General features: G+C 46.9%; 1 protein-coding gene across 12 annotated transcripts in view; it reads left to right on the forward strand.

Moving 5' to 3' along the window:
- Nucleotides 1-13,944, forward strand: part of ABLIM2 (actin binding LIM protein family member 2) — a 148,447-nt gene that overhangs the window by 71,231 nt on the left and 63,272 nt on the right. For 11 of the 12 annotated variants that reach the window (XM_064151629.1, XM_064151630.1, XM_064151632.1 and 8 more), the window contains exon 7: nucleotides 9,711-9,798. In XM_064151629.1, coding sequence (XP_064007699.1) covers nucleotides 9,711-9,798 — 88 coding nt within the window. Of the gene's footprint in view, nucleotides 1-505; nucleotides 776-9,710; nucleotides 9,799-13,944 lie in introns of those variants that run through there. The other variant, XM_064151640.1, reaches the window with a different exon arrangement.

Consider the following 13,944-nt stretch of genomic DNA (forward strand, 5'->3'; position numbering starts at 1 on the left):
GAAACATAAGGCCGGGTCCAGCTGCTGCCCCTGACATCCTAGTCTGGCAGCATGGCACTCAGTCTGAGTGGGAGAAGAAAGAGTTAATGTTTGTTCTGGTTTACACGGATGTGCAAATGTCTGGCAAACACAACCAATGTATTTTTTAAAGCTATCCATCACGCCCATAGGTTACTTAACAGTAAGGGAACAAGTGCAGTAGACACTGGGCTGGACTGAAAGGAGAAATGTCACTAATTTATATGTCAGTTAAATGCCACTTACACCTCAGTGACTTGTTAATTAAAGCATGAGCCTTGGGGTTTGTGGTTCATTCCCTCGAGTCGAGCTGCTTTTGTTTGCAGCCACAGCTACTTTGCAAATCAATCGCCTTTGCCTTTGCAAATGTCTCTGTAGCAGAGACGAGACTAACTCCTTGCAGCAGGGTGTACAGATTTCTGCCTGCAGTGGGGGAGAATGGTTCGTTCTGAACTGTCTGTTACCCTGCTGCTCCGCTGACAACAAAACCTGGTGATGTGAGAAAGGTGCTTGAGCAGCTGATAACGTCGGCACTGATGCCGAGCCCTGCCAGCGAAGCGGCTCCGTCTATCGAAGGGTTTAGCATGGGCAGCCTTGCTAAGGATGTCAGAGCAACCACAGGATCCCTGTGTCAGTGCTGATCTGCACTTAGAAACTGCTCTCTGCGCCGGTTTGCTCCCATCACGAGAGAAGAAAGCGAGCTTTTGGCAAAGATACTTCTCTGTAAATCAGCTCTCGCCAAAGGAAGCCACCTAAGGTAGGAAACATCAATGCAGTGCTGGTGGAGATGCAGGATGGTTTGCAGCTTGAGAGTGGTCTCTGGCTTGGTGCCACTTGAGTTGGTCTGGGGCTGCTGGTTTGCAAAGACAGGTCAAGAATTTGTGCATAAGATCTAAACTTGGCTAAGTGTGAACTGGTAGTTGGCTTAGACTTTGGGCTTTCAAACAAGCATCATTGAAAATGCTGTCAACAGACAAGGAGCATAGCAAATGGTTTTGACTTGAGCTTTTAGCCTTTTCTGCAACCCAGTTGTATTGTTCTTCACCTTCTCTTTCTTCTCCCACTCTGATACTCACTCCTTTTTTCCACCACTGATTTTCCCTCAGGAAAGAGATACAGAGCTGCACCAATCCATATTTGTTAAGAAGTTCCAATTGTGGCCATGTCAGGAAAGAACAGGACACATTAAAAGGAGCTGTTGGCATAGATTTTACCCTGTAAATCAGTTTTTAGGTTTATTGAGGAAGGGCACTGAGCAGCTTGTGGTCAGTGCTTAAGTCTGTTGAGTATTTACCAAAGGGATTCTGCAAAGTGTTTCTGAGTAGCACAAGAGAAGTTCAGAACAGAAGGGAAACTGGTTGCTAGAGAGGAAAGAATGACTGTTGCAGGTTTTATGATCTGGTTTTCTTTCATTTGCTTGCTTGCTCTTCCATTGAGGATTTCCCTGGTACGTGTGGAAATAGTCCTGGGAGTGTTTCTTTGCATCTGTGCCTGCGTGGATTTGTCTGTGGTAAAGTCTTAGGGTATAGTTTGTCCCCTGAGCCTGGCAGGTGGGTGATGGTGCCCACTGATTTTGCCATCATGCAAAAATGTAGTAGCAGTTAACGATCTTAATTGATTAATTAAAGCATCAAAGCAGTGATTCCATAGTCAGCTTGACACCTTCTGAGCCTCAGATCTGAGCAGCACAGGGTGTGCCGGCTCCTCACCTCGCCTTGCGCTGCATTACTGTGTGGTGCTCTACTCCCCACCACTATGTGCCTGTAGCTGGGTGTTTTGACAGTGTGAAATGTTGCACTTTTTAGCTGTCTCCACTTCCTCACCCTATTGCTTTACATCATTTATTTCATTTCTGGTGACCCTCTGACTCGTGCCTGGGGCTCTGCAGTGCCCAGTACCTAACCCATGATCCAGCCAGCAGCAGAGGCATCTCCCTCCAGCTCTCTCTGTAACCATGGCAGTAGTGCAGCAGTAAGTGCAGTTAGTGACAATTGGCTTTGTTGATAAAGTCTCTCCAGCATGCTTTGGCCCATGTAGCAATGCTTCAGTGTGTCTGCTAATAGCAGAAAAGCTGCTTACATGACTCATTTCTTGGTTCCTTAAGGCTTTTCATCCCACCAACCTCCAGCATTTTATGTACTGCACATTTCTTCTTTTACCCCTAAGTAAGAACTTCTAAATGGTACCTTGAACTGGAAATGTGTTGATGAGTCAGAAATGAGCAACTTCCTACTTCCAGGAAGGGCTCTTAATCTCAGTTCTACATAGGACAGCAGGGTTTTCCATTCCAACTAAATCTGGGGATCCAAACTACTAGTCCTTATCCAGGGACAGAATGTGTGATAGCTTCTGTCCTCTCAGATGTTTGCAGTCTGAATCACCAAAACAGAACAAGGGGACACAGTCTCAAGTTGTGCTAGGGGAGGTCTAGGCTGGATGTTAGGAGGAAGTTGTTGGCAGAGAGAGTGATTGGCATTGGAATGGGCTGCCCAGGGAGGTGGTGGAGTCACCATCCCTGGAGGTGTTCAAGAAAAGCCTGGCTGAGGCACTTAGTGCCATGGTCTGGTTGACTGGCTAGGGCTGGGTGCTAGGTTGGACTGGCTGATCTTGGAGGTCTCTTCCAACCTGGTTGATTTGGTGATTCTATGAACCAGCTTGGAAAGAGTTGTGCTGGCATCATCTGATAAATCATGCTGCCTCCTCAGGGCTGTTTGGTGTTGGCTGCAGCTTCCCCTCTCCCATCTGAAATGGGTGGGCTACATGCACAGCTGTGGAGTCAGAAGGGATGGGGAGTACATCTGCAAGTCATCTTTCTTCTTCATCACTCCCTCTCCCCCATCAGTGAAGTGAGATCCAGCTGCAGATTGTCTTGGCCCTGGAGTGAATTTTAAGGAGTGGGAGAGGGAAGTGGGAAAGAAATGAAGGAGAGAGTTGAGCAAACAGAACAGAAGCCTCTTCCAGTCCTAGTGGGTGGCAAGGAAAAATTGCAAGGCCAAGAAGTAAAAGGCGAAAGAGGCAAATCCCTCCTTGCAGAACAAAAGCAACTGCATGCAAAAGCAGTGATTTTAGGCATGGCAAGGCCTTTGTGGTTTGCAGGTTCACACACCAAATTCTGTAGGAAAAGATGCACTATTGGCCTTCTCCAGCTTTTGCCTGGGAGTCCAGTGTTCAGCAAGTCACTGCCATGTGGAGATCAGTGTCCCTCTTGGTGCATTCTCTCTGCTCTTTACACCTGGAAGAGTAAAGAGTGTGTGGGAGGCAGTAAAAATGACTCAGATGTGGGTGGGAAGTCTCAAGACTCTGCAAAGTACAGCAGGACGAACCAGAATCCAGACAAAATGAAATAACTCTACATATGAGACAGATCAAGCTGTCAGTAATGCTGCAGGTGCATGCGTTGAACCTTTCACATGGTTGTTTCTTGGCTTCTGCTGGGATGATAAATTGATCCAGCAAGGAGAAAATGAGGAGAAGGATCGATCCAAAACATTACACTGGTGTAAACCCTGTTGAAAATGGTTCATTCACCCTGGCACACAGCCAAAGTGACTCAGTGGTGAGTCAAGTCCACTGTGACTAAGAGATTTAGTAAGAGTTTTCCTCCCTAATCCTCTCTTTGTCTCCTGGCTCTCACACGTTCCTCCCCTCACCACTGTTGGATAACATAAACAGTAGATATGTTCCAAATACCCCTGCCTTGCTGCCTGTCCCTTCATACTTTGTAGATGAGATGACAGCTGTTTACTAACTTAGCCATCATCGTATAGCACTGGTGATGAGTAAGCCCTCAAGCTCCTCTGTGAAACTCTGCCTTTGCTAGAAATCTGAATGGAGATTTTATGTGCTTACACTTAAAGGTGCTAACTGAGCACAGGATTCTCCTCCAAGCAGCAAAACTTGTTGGATTTTCTGAATGACATCACCCTGATTTGAACCCAGGTTGCAGGACCAGTACAGTCCATGTGCTGTGCCATTATGTGGGTGCAATGACAGAGTGATGAGCCTGTGGTTGTTGAGCAACACCTGATTATAGAATCATAGAATCAACCAGGTGGGAAGAGACCTCCAAGATCATCCAGCCCAACCTAGCATCCAGTCCTAGCCAGTCAACCAGACCATAGCACTAAGTGCCTCAGCCAGGCTTGGCTTCAACACCTCCAGGGACGGTGACTCCACCACCTCCCTGGGCAGCCCATTCCAATGCCAATCACTCTCTCTGCCAACAACTTCCTCCTAACATCCAGCCTAGACCTCCCCTGGCACAACTTGAGTCTGTGTCCCCTTGTTCTGTTGCTGCTTGCCTGGAAGAAGAGACCAACCCCACCTGTCTACAACCTCCCTTCAGGTAGCTGTAGACAGCAATGAGGTCTGCCCTGAGCCTCCTCTTCTGCAAGCTGCACACCCCCAGCTCCCTCAGCCTCTCCTCATAGGGTTTGTATTCCAGGCCCCTCACCAGCTTCGTTGCCTTTCTCTGGACACATTCCAGCATCTCAACATCTCTCTTGAATTGAGGAGCCCAGAACTGGACACAGCACTCAAGGTGTGGCCTGACCAGTGTTGAGTACAGGGGAAGAAAAACCTCCCTTGTCCTACTGGCCACACTGCTCCTAATCCAGGCCATGGTACCCCTGAGATAAAGACAGAAAGACTAACACCTAGACCCTAGATTTTACACAGCCTCTAGAATGAAACTCACAATTCCATCTCTTCTCTCAGGTGGCCAGCACCAGAACAAGAGGGCACAGCCTCAGGCTGTGCCAGGGGAAATTTAGGCTGGAGGTGAGGAGAATGTTCTTCCCTGAGAGAGTCATTGGACACTGGAATGGGCTGCCTGGGGAGGTGGTGGAGTCATCGTCCCTGGGGCAGTTCAAGGCAAGGTTGGACATGGCACTTGGTGCCATGGTCTAGCCTTGAGCTCTGTGGTAAAGGGTTGGACTGGATGATCTGTGAGGTCTCTTCCAACCTTGGTGATACTGTGATACTGTGATACTGTGATCTTGAAATGCTGGCCAGGAGCAGGAGAGTTGTATCACCAGCTGGGAATAAGCAAGGACACAAGCCCTAATTTCAGCCTAATATCTTGAAAGGAAGACTTTTCTGAGCCAATTCTGTGCTGTTAGGTCAAAGGGTTATTAAATAATAATTCTGTGCTGTGACCACAAATTGAAACCTTAGCTCAGGCAGATTCAAGGAGCTCCATTTACTTCAAGAAAAAGGTGAATTAGCCTCCATAAATCAGTGCAGTGCCTAGTTGGGCCATTGGATGTCAAAAATGCTGTGGCTCATTCAAAAACTGTGCTAAATTTCATGGAGATAAATATCTGGAGCTCCTTTCTAGACCAGTTTCCTCTTAGTTTCTGGCACCTAACATAAAGAATAGTTCATTGACCAAGAATTAAACAGCACAGCAAGAGCAGTCAGTGGGTAAAGAACAGCAGGAACAAACTGCATGAATTAAATACCCAGTAAAGGAGTTGGCACATTCTTTGATTTGCATAGTCTGACAAAAAAACCCCAATTTCCCAGTGAAGTTATCTATTCCTTGGTGTTGAGTTTGAAATGACAGACCATGAACTTGCCTTGCCTAGTGTTCAGATGTTTTTCTCCCCAGATCTACCCATCCCAATCAATCCAAGGACATAAGCTGCAAGCTGTAGCAGGTTCCTTCATCAGGGAGTTGTGTCTTGGTTTTGTCTTCTCTTTATGATGTCTGTAGATGGTTTTAGGGGGGCCCTAATAGCAGTGTTTCCACACCTGTGAGGGGACACTCACAAGATCCTTACTGAGATGAGGAAGAGAGCAGGAGACAACTGTCCTAAGTTAGAAGAGAGGAAGTTCTGCTGGATAAGGAAAGAAATAATCTCTCTCTAAGGGTAACTAAGCATTGGAACAGCCTCTTCAGAGCCTATGCAGTTTCCATCCTTAGAGAGTTTCAGTGTCTGACTGGACAAATTTCTGAGCTGTCTGATCTGAATTGAGCATCATCCTAGCTTTGAGCAGAAGGTTGAATTAGACGACCAAGCTGAGGTCCTTCCCAGCCTAAACTGTTCCATCATTCTGTGGGGCTCTTGCACACTTCCTGACTTAAACCTAAATTCTGTTTCTGCTGTGAGCTGTATTACAAAGTACACTCCAGGACATCTCAGAGCTCTTCAGTGAGTGTCCATCAGGTTGCGAATTATTCCAGAAGTGCAGACAGAAGATGAAATCATTTATTATCTAACTGGAGTTCTAAACTTCCACCCATCACTACAGTGCCTAAGTATTTCCCATCTTTCCCATCCCAAGCAAAACTCCCTCCACTTGGCAGCAGTTGTCCATCAGAAGAAGTTGTCTATCAGAAGAAGTTGTCTATCAGAAGAGCTTTAGTCCTTTATTGCAGGGTGAGAAGCTGCCTGGTGGAAAGCCCCACTGACTGGTGGTGGGAATGTGCTTTATTCTCTTTGCCTTGGCTTGATCCAGGAGGTTGACTGCTAAGGACCCAAATCTCCACCAGATTTGTTCCACAAGAAGAGCTTTAAACTGAGAATGCTTCCTACCAGTCCTCTGTGGGCTTTGTTCCTGGGTCATACAACTGCACCATGCCTTGGCATGCCAGCAGGCTCCTTGTTCTGCAGGGGAGGGATACAATTAAGACCTCCTTTGGGGATTTTAGAGGATGAGGATGGCAGGACCTACCTCAATAGATAACTCTCAGTGGTAGTAACAAAGCATAACAGCAGCCTGTGTACTGTGTGATACCTTAACAGGGACAATGTGCTTTGATACAGTGGAATCACTGCATCAGTCTGACCTTGTCTCTCTTCCACTAACTCTTTACTCTGAGTGGTAAAAGATGTCACTTACCACTGTGCATTTTGAACAAGAGAGGTTTTTGTTTTACTATTATACTTTATTTTTATTGGGGGAAAAAAGAAGTGTAATGAAAACTAATTCTCAGGAAAGGAACCAGATAGTTGCAGGTTTATTTATTGGAGGTCTCTTCCAATCTCATTGATTCTGTGATTCTATATGATTCTATTTAACACATTAAATACTTGTGTCTGGTTTCCTTCTTCCCATTACTGAGCAAAGCAGGGAGAGAAGATGTATTTAGACTTCACTGGTGAGATTCACCAGAAATCTTGAGTCTTCTTTCCTGGGCTCAGCCTGTGCTTTGAGCTTTGGGCTGTTCTGTCTCTGTCTCCTGTATGTCAATCCACAAGGAGCATTCACTCATCAACTGCAGTGAAAAATAAGTTCAGTCACAGCCCAAGCAATGTCATGAGAGGCCAGACCAGCAATGTCATTGTGGTAGAGTTACAATTATCATACATATCATCTTTTGCATATTCTGCCACTTCATCAGTTACTGCAGCCAGAGCCAGAGAATGAGCAGAGGCTTTGCTGAGGTGTCTGCAGGACAGGATCTTTTCCCTGAGTGATGAGAGCTAATTTAAAACTCAACCTTACCTCATTAAGCTTATTCCTTTTGGTATGAATTCCTCCACTTTTGCTAATGTTTCATGTTTCCTAGTCCTGGGGGTTCATCCTGCTCAGCAGACTTTAGGGCACAATCCCTTGCTGTCATCAAATTGTGCTTTAAGTGATGTGATTCACACCTGTCACATCAGGTTCATCCTTCTTTTATCTTGTACAAGCCCTGAAGTTATGAGAGATGAGAAAATGAGGCTGTGTCTACTTTGTTGTTCCTGTGAGAGGAAGCCTCTGAAATAGGCTGGAGAGGAGAAAGTGGCACTGATGGAAGCCTCCCTGGCACGTTGCCAGGTGAGCAGTGCTGGGTCTGACTGCCATGTAGAACAAACACACACAGGTTCTAGTTCAAAGCTGTTTTTTGGTATCTAGCCAGGCAAACTGCAGAAACATATCAGGGAGTATTGGCAGGGAGTTCCTCAGTCAAGGCCCCAGCCCAAGTGTCAGCCACTTGAGAAGATGGTGTGATCTGGTAGTGGTGGTAGTGCTGGAGGCTGCCATGCCTTGCCTTCTGTGCTCTGGTTAGGAGAGGGACAAAATGAGAGAGCAAACCCCAGTGTGAGCACTTAGAGTTACATGAGAAATCTGAGTATGTCCTGTTGTAATTCAGAGCTAATTACACAAGATCCATTGGAGTGATGCAGGGCTGGGCAGCAGCAAAAGGACCACTCCATCTTTCTCCCCTGCTTTTTCTGTTCTAAGTTATGAAAGAGATCTCTCTGCACTGCTCTACAGCCAGTTGATGTTCTTTGCTGTACAGATTGAGTTAGTCTCAAGTTGTGCCAGGGGAGGTCTAGGCTGGATGTTAGGAGGAAGTTGTTGGCAGAGAGAGTGATTGGCATTGGAATGGGCTGCCCAGGGAGGTGGTGGAGTCGCCATGCCTGGAGGTGTTCAAGTAAAGCCTGGCTGAGGCATTTAGTGCCATGGTCTGGTTGACTGCCTAGGGCTGGGTGCTAGGTTGGACTGGACAATCTTGGAGGTCTCTCTCTCTCTACAGGCACCAGTACAGATTGGGGCTGCCCTGCTGGAAAGCAGTTCTGTGGAGAAAGACCTTGGAGTCTTGTTGGACAGCAAGTGCTGCATGGGCCAGCAATGTGCCCTTGTGGCCAAGATTGCCAGTGGCATCCTGGGGTGCATCAGGAGAAGTGTGGCCAGTAGGGCTAGGGAGGTCCTTCTCCCCCTCTACTCTGCCCTGGTGAGACCACACCTGGAATAAAGTGTCCAGTTTTGGTCTTCTCAGTTCAGGAGAGACAGGGACCTGCTGGAGAGAGTCCAGTGAAGAGCCATGAGGATGACCAGGGGACTTGAGCATCTCCGCTATGGAGAGAGACTTAGTCCTGGGGCTGCTTAATCGGGAGAAGACTGAGGAGGAGATCTGATCAGTGTGTACAGATATCTGAGGGGTGGGTGTCAAGTGCCTGGGGCCAATCTCTTTTCGGTGGTCAGCAGCAATAAGCCAAGGAGCAACAGCAACAAACTGGAACATAGAAGGTTTCACCTCAACATGAGGAGAAGCTTCTTTACAGTGAGGGTGACAGCCCTGGAGCAGGCTTCCCAGAGAGGTTGTGGAGTTTCCTTCTCTGAATACTTTCAAACCCCTCCTGGATGCATTCTGGTGCAATCTACCTTGGGTGATCCTGCCTTAGTAGGGGGGGTTGGACTTGATGGTCTTTGGAGGTCCCTTCCAACCACTACAGTTCTATGTGTCTGATACTCTAATTAGTCATATCCAATGAAGAGAGGTTGTAGCCAGGTGGGGGGTGGCCTCTTCTCCCAGGTAACCAGCAATAGAACAAAGGGACACAGCCTCAAGTTGTACTGGGGGAAGTATAGGCTGGATGTTAGGAGGAAGTTCTTCACAGAGAGAGTGATTGGCATTGGAATGGTCTGCCCAGGGAGGTGGTGGAATTGTCATCCCTGGAGGTGTTCAGGAAAAGCCTGTCTGAGGCACTTAGTGACATGGTCTAATTGACTGGATAGGGCTGGGGGATAGGTTGGACTGGATGATCTTGGAGGTCTCTTCCAACCTGATTGAATCTATATTCTATATTCTAGCACTTTCTATTCTGTGCTTAGAAAGTGGCATGGCTGAGAGAGTTAATGCAGCTTTCATCTGCATTCTATTCTATATCCTAGAGGATGAAAGAAAAAATTCTTGTAGTGAAGCTGCTGAGCTGTTCACTGTACTTAATCATCTCTACCTCTTTTTGCCCAACCAGGCAGGAGAAAAACATTATCACCCAACCTGTGCACGATGTGTCAGGTGCAGTCAGATGTTTGCAGAAGGAGAAGAAATGTATCTTCAAGGTAAGAGGAAAGCACCCAAACCCAGTTACACTTGGCAGCATGGCCCTCCTGATCCTACCTGCTTGCATGGCTGAGCTGTTTTGCATACATTTTCACTTTGTAACTGAAAGAGAAAGAAGAATAAAATGAGTAGGCTAAGGAAAAGCAAAACCAAACCCTTCTTGCTTCTTACTCACCTGTTATGCCTCAGTTCCAATCCTGCAGTGAGTCACAGAAAGGAGCAGTGGTAGCAATTATTCCCTGCAGATGGAAGTACTTGATGCTGAAGATTGAAACATGATCCATTTACTAAAAATCTGTCCTGACAAATGATCCAGATGAAAGTTAATGTGCATATGGCACAGCAGATCCCCTAAAGCTGCTGCAGCTCCCCTAAAGCTGCTGCTGCAGTTCTAAGGGCAGCTCTGAACCTGTTGCCCATTGATGTACAAGGAGAAAATCATAGAATCATAGATCAGTCAAGGTTGGAAGGGACCACAAGGACCATCTAGTTCCAACCCTCCTGCCATGGGCAGGGACACCCTACCCTAAGATCACGCTGGCCACAGCCTCAGCCAGCCTGCCCTTAAACACCTCCAGCCATGGGGCCTCAACCACCTCCCTGAGCAACCCATTCCAGCCTCTCGCCACTCTCATGCTCAACAACTTCCTCCTCATGTCCAGTCTGAATCTCCCCACCTCCAGTTTTGCTCCATTACCCCCAGTCCTGTCACTCCCTGATATCCTGAAAAGTCCCTCCCCAGCTTTTTTGGAGGCCCCCTTCGGATACTGGAAGGCCACAAGAAGATCGCCTGGGAGCCTCCTCTTCTCCAGACTGAACAGCCCCAACTCTTTCAGTCTGTTCTCATAGCAGAGCTGCTGCAGCCCTCTGAGCATCCCAGTGGCCCTTCTCTGGACACACTCCAGCATCTCCACATCCTTCTTGTAATGGGGGCTCCAGAACTGGATGCAGTACTCCAGGTGGGGTCTCAGCAGAGTGGAGTAGATGGGGAGAATCACCTCCCTCGCCCTGCTGGCCACACTGCTCCTGATATAGCCCAGGTTCTCTGGGCTTTCTGGGCTGCAAGTGCACACTGCTGGGTCCTGTTTAGCTTCTTGTCCACCAGCACCCCCAAGTCCCTCTCCTCAGAGCTGCTCTCCAGCCACTCACTGCCCAGCCTGTATTTGCGCTTGGGATTGCAGGACCTTGCACTTGGTCTTATTGAACCTGAGATTCCTTATATGAATTCCCCTCAGCCCTGTGAGTCCCCCAGAGGGTGGAGAAGACGATGCCATGGAGATGAAGCCCTTGCCACACAGTGTGCCCTTGCCTTATGCAGCCAAAAGCTTGCAGAGGAAGATTTAGTGTTTATTGTCAGGGAATTTCAGTGCCAGTGGAGGAGGATTTGCATGATAAGGTATCCAACTGAGTAAAGAAGCTATCTAACACAGATCTGAGCTCAAATCTGTGTTTTATGTGCATCATTTTTAGCTGTTCTAAACTGGTCAAGGAAATCAGCGTCTGCACAGTTAAATACAGGGTTAGACACCAGAGAAAATGAAAGCTTTTGTCTATGGCCTTGACTGGCAGTGTCTTTGCAAAGGAAAGCAAAAGAGTGAACTTGGTAGGATGTGGGAACTGCCAGGCTGGGCTATTACCCTAAAGCCACATGCCTGCCCAGATCCCTCTTGCAGCTTTGCAATTACCCAGTTTTCTAGAAGCCTACTTTGAAATCATCCTGCAGAAGCCAGACTTCACTTGAAATACCATAGTGGGTGCAGCCAGATCGAGTTATAATTTAGTAGGCTGTTTGAAATGACAATTCCATTGTCACTCTGGTTTGCAACACGAAGTAGCTCATTAAAGGACATGATGATCTTTGTCTGTGCTGGTGGATTCTCCCTCAGGAGCCAGGAAATGCTGTGGTTCTTCCAATTGCAAAGTAACTCAGCAGCACTGAAATCCCCTGGGAAATCAGTGCTTTGAAAAGGATAGCAAACTGCAAATTCATTCCCAGATTTCAAACCCTCTGAAGCTGGGCTACAAGTGAATCTTCTTTTTAAGTTCTGTTTGTTTTCAGGGTGGGTATTTGTTAGGTTTTCTCTTGGCTTTAAGTTCAAAGAACTGCAAAGTATGCTCAGGCCCTGTTAATTTGGACCCAGCTTCCTCACTCTATTTTCTGATGCATGAAACTGTATTTACTGGGTTATTCTCACCTGCTTTGTCTTCACATGAAGAAGTTTCCATTGAAAACTGGTGTTACCCTCATGAAAGGCTTTTGTACTTGTTCTTCATCCTCTGAATAAACTACTGCCTAGTTCCTTTAGTTGTTGCATGTTCCCTAGCAGAAACAGAGTCACCAGTGGTCATCCAGCAGATGACTTTGAGGTGACTCTTCTTTTCCTGTGTGAAAATGCTTCTGAGCCACTTTTGCTTGAGCACAGATAGGATTAATGAAACGAAAATAAAAGAGTTGATCTAAGTGCTTCCTGAAACCATTGGAAAGTTTTACATCACCTTCTGCAGCAGCTGGGACAAACACTTTCAGAAAGCAAGCTCAGACTTCCTCGTAGCTGAATGCTAGGGACAGGGATCTGCCGGAGAGGGTCCAGTGGAGGTCTAGGAGGATGATTAGGGGACTGGAGGGCATGGGGAGAGGCTGAGGGACCTGAGGCTGCTTAGTCTGGAGAAAAGAAGACTTAGAGGGGATGTGATAAATGTTTATGAGTATCTGAGGGCTGGCCAGGAGGGAGGGACAGGCTCTGCTCACTGCTCCCTGGGATAGGACAAGAAGCAATGGGTGTTAGTTGCAGCACAGGAGGTTCCACCTCAACACAAGGGGGAACTTCTTTACTGTAAGGGTCACAGAGCACTGGAACAGGGTCCCCAGGGAGGTCGTGTAGTCTCCTTCTCTGAAGCCTTTCAAGGCCTGTCTGGATGTGTTGATCTGTGTTAGATATCATTGTCCTGCTCTGGCAGGGGGGTTGGACTCAATCTCTTTGGATCCCTTCCAACCCCTCACACCCTGTGATCCTGTGATCCTATGAATTTGAAGATGCTTCATTAAATCACTTGAGAGGGTGATTGGCATTGGAATGGGCTGCCCAGGGAGGTGGTGGAGTCACCATCCCTGGAGATGTTCAGGCAAAGACTGGATGGGACACTTAGTGCCATGGTCTGGTTGACTGGATAGGGCTGGGTGCTAGGTTGGACTGGATGATCTTGGAGGTCTCTTCCAACCTGCTTGGTTCTATGATTCTTAGTGATTCAGTCTTAAAATTCTGTGGTAACCTGGTAAAGCTGATTTGTCCTGTCTGTACTTAGAGATAGTTTCTTACTGCTTGAGCCTGCCTTCATCTGAGTTATTTTTGTGAGATAAATTCTAACCATCTCCATCTGTCTTCTGGGAAATAGACTTTCAGAGTCTATCTTCTTTCCAAAATCCACTGCTTTAGAAAACTATCAAAGTGTTGTGAAAACAAAGCACTTCCAATAACTCCTCTTGGTGCTCTCCACCCAGTATAAACATGAAATATTTGTAACACCAAGGCTCTCAGCTTCCCATTCAGTCAGGCAGAAGTTGCAGTGTGCTCATTTCGTTCATCTCCACCAGGCTTTGGTTTGTGGCTTGGGTCAGCTCAGGCTGGCAGGAAGAAAATGATGTTCCTTTTTGCTATTAAACTTAGAAATCTTTATCTAGTCAGACTCCTTGCATTGAGCATTGAACATCCTGTTCAGCTTTTTCAAAGCTTTTTCTTACCTTTGTGACTAGTGCAAATATTAAGTTTCTTAATTCTCCCACCCATAAGGGTGGTGAGGCACTGGAACAGGTTGCCCAGAGAAGTTATGGAGGCTTCAAGCCTGGAAGTGTTCAAAGCCTGCTGGGATGGGGCTTTGAGCCTGTAATCTAACTCTTCTGACTAAAACATTCTAGCTAGCTTCAAACTAGCACAGAGGTATCCCTGTCAATGGCAGGGGTTTGAAACTAGCTGAGCTTCAAAATCCTTTTTAGCCCAAACTACTCTGGTGATTCTTTCTCCCACTTAATGTTTGCTTATGCCTCTGTAGTTCATAATCTTCTCTTTAATACTTAACATGCAGTAGAGAATTAGTTCACTCTGTTTCCTGCTTCCTCCAAGATGGATATTCCCCTGAATGCATGCATT

The sequence above is a fragment of the Pogoniulus pusillus genome, chromosome 11, assembly GCF_015220805.1.
Source record: "Pogoniulus pusillus isolate bPogPus1 chromosome 11, bPogPus1.pri, whole genome shotgun sequence".
In the NCBI taxonomy this organism is placed as follows: domain Eukaryota; kingdom Metazoa; phylum Chordata; class Aves; order Piciformes; family Lybiidae; genus Pogoniulus; species Pogoniulus pusillus.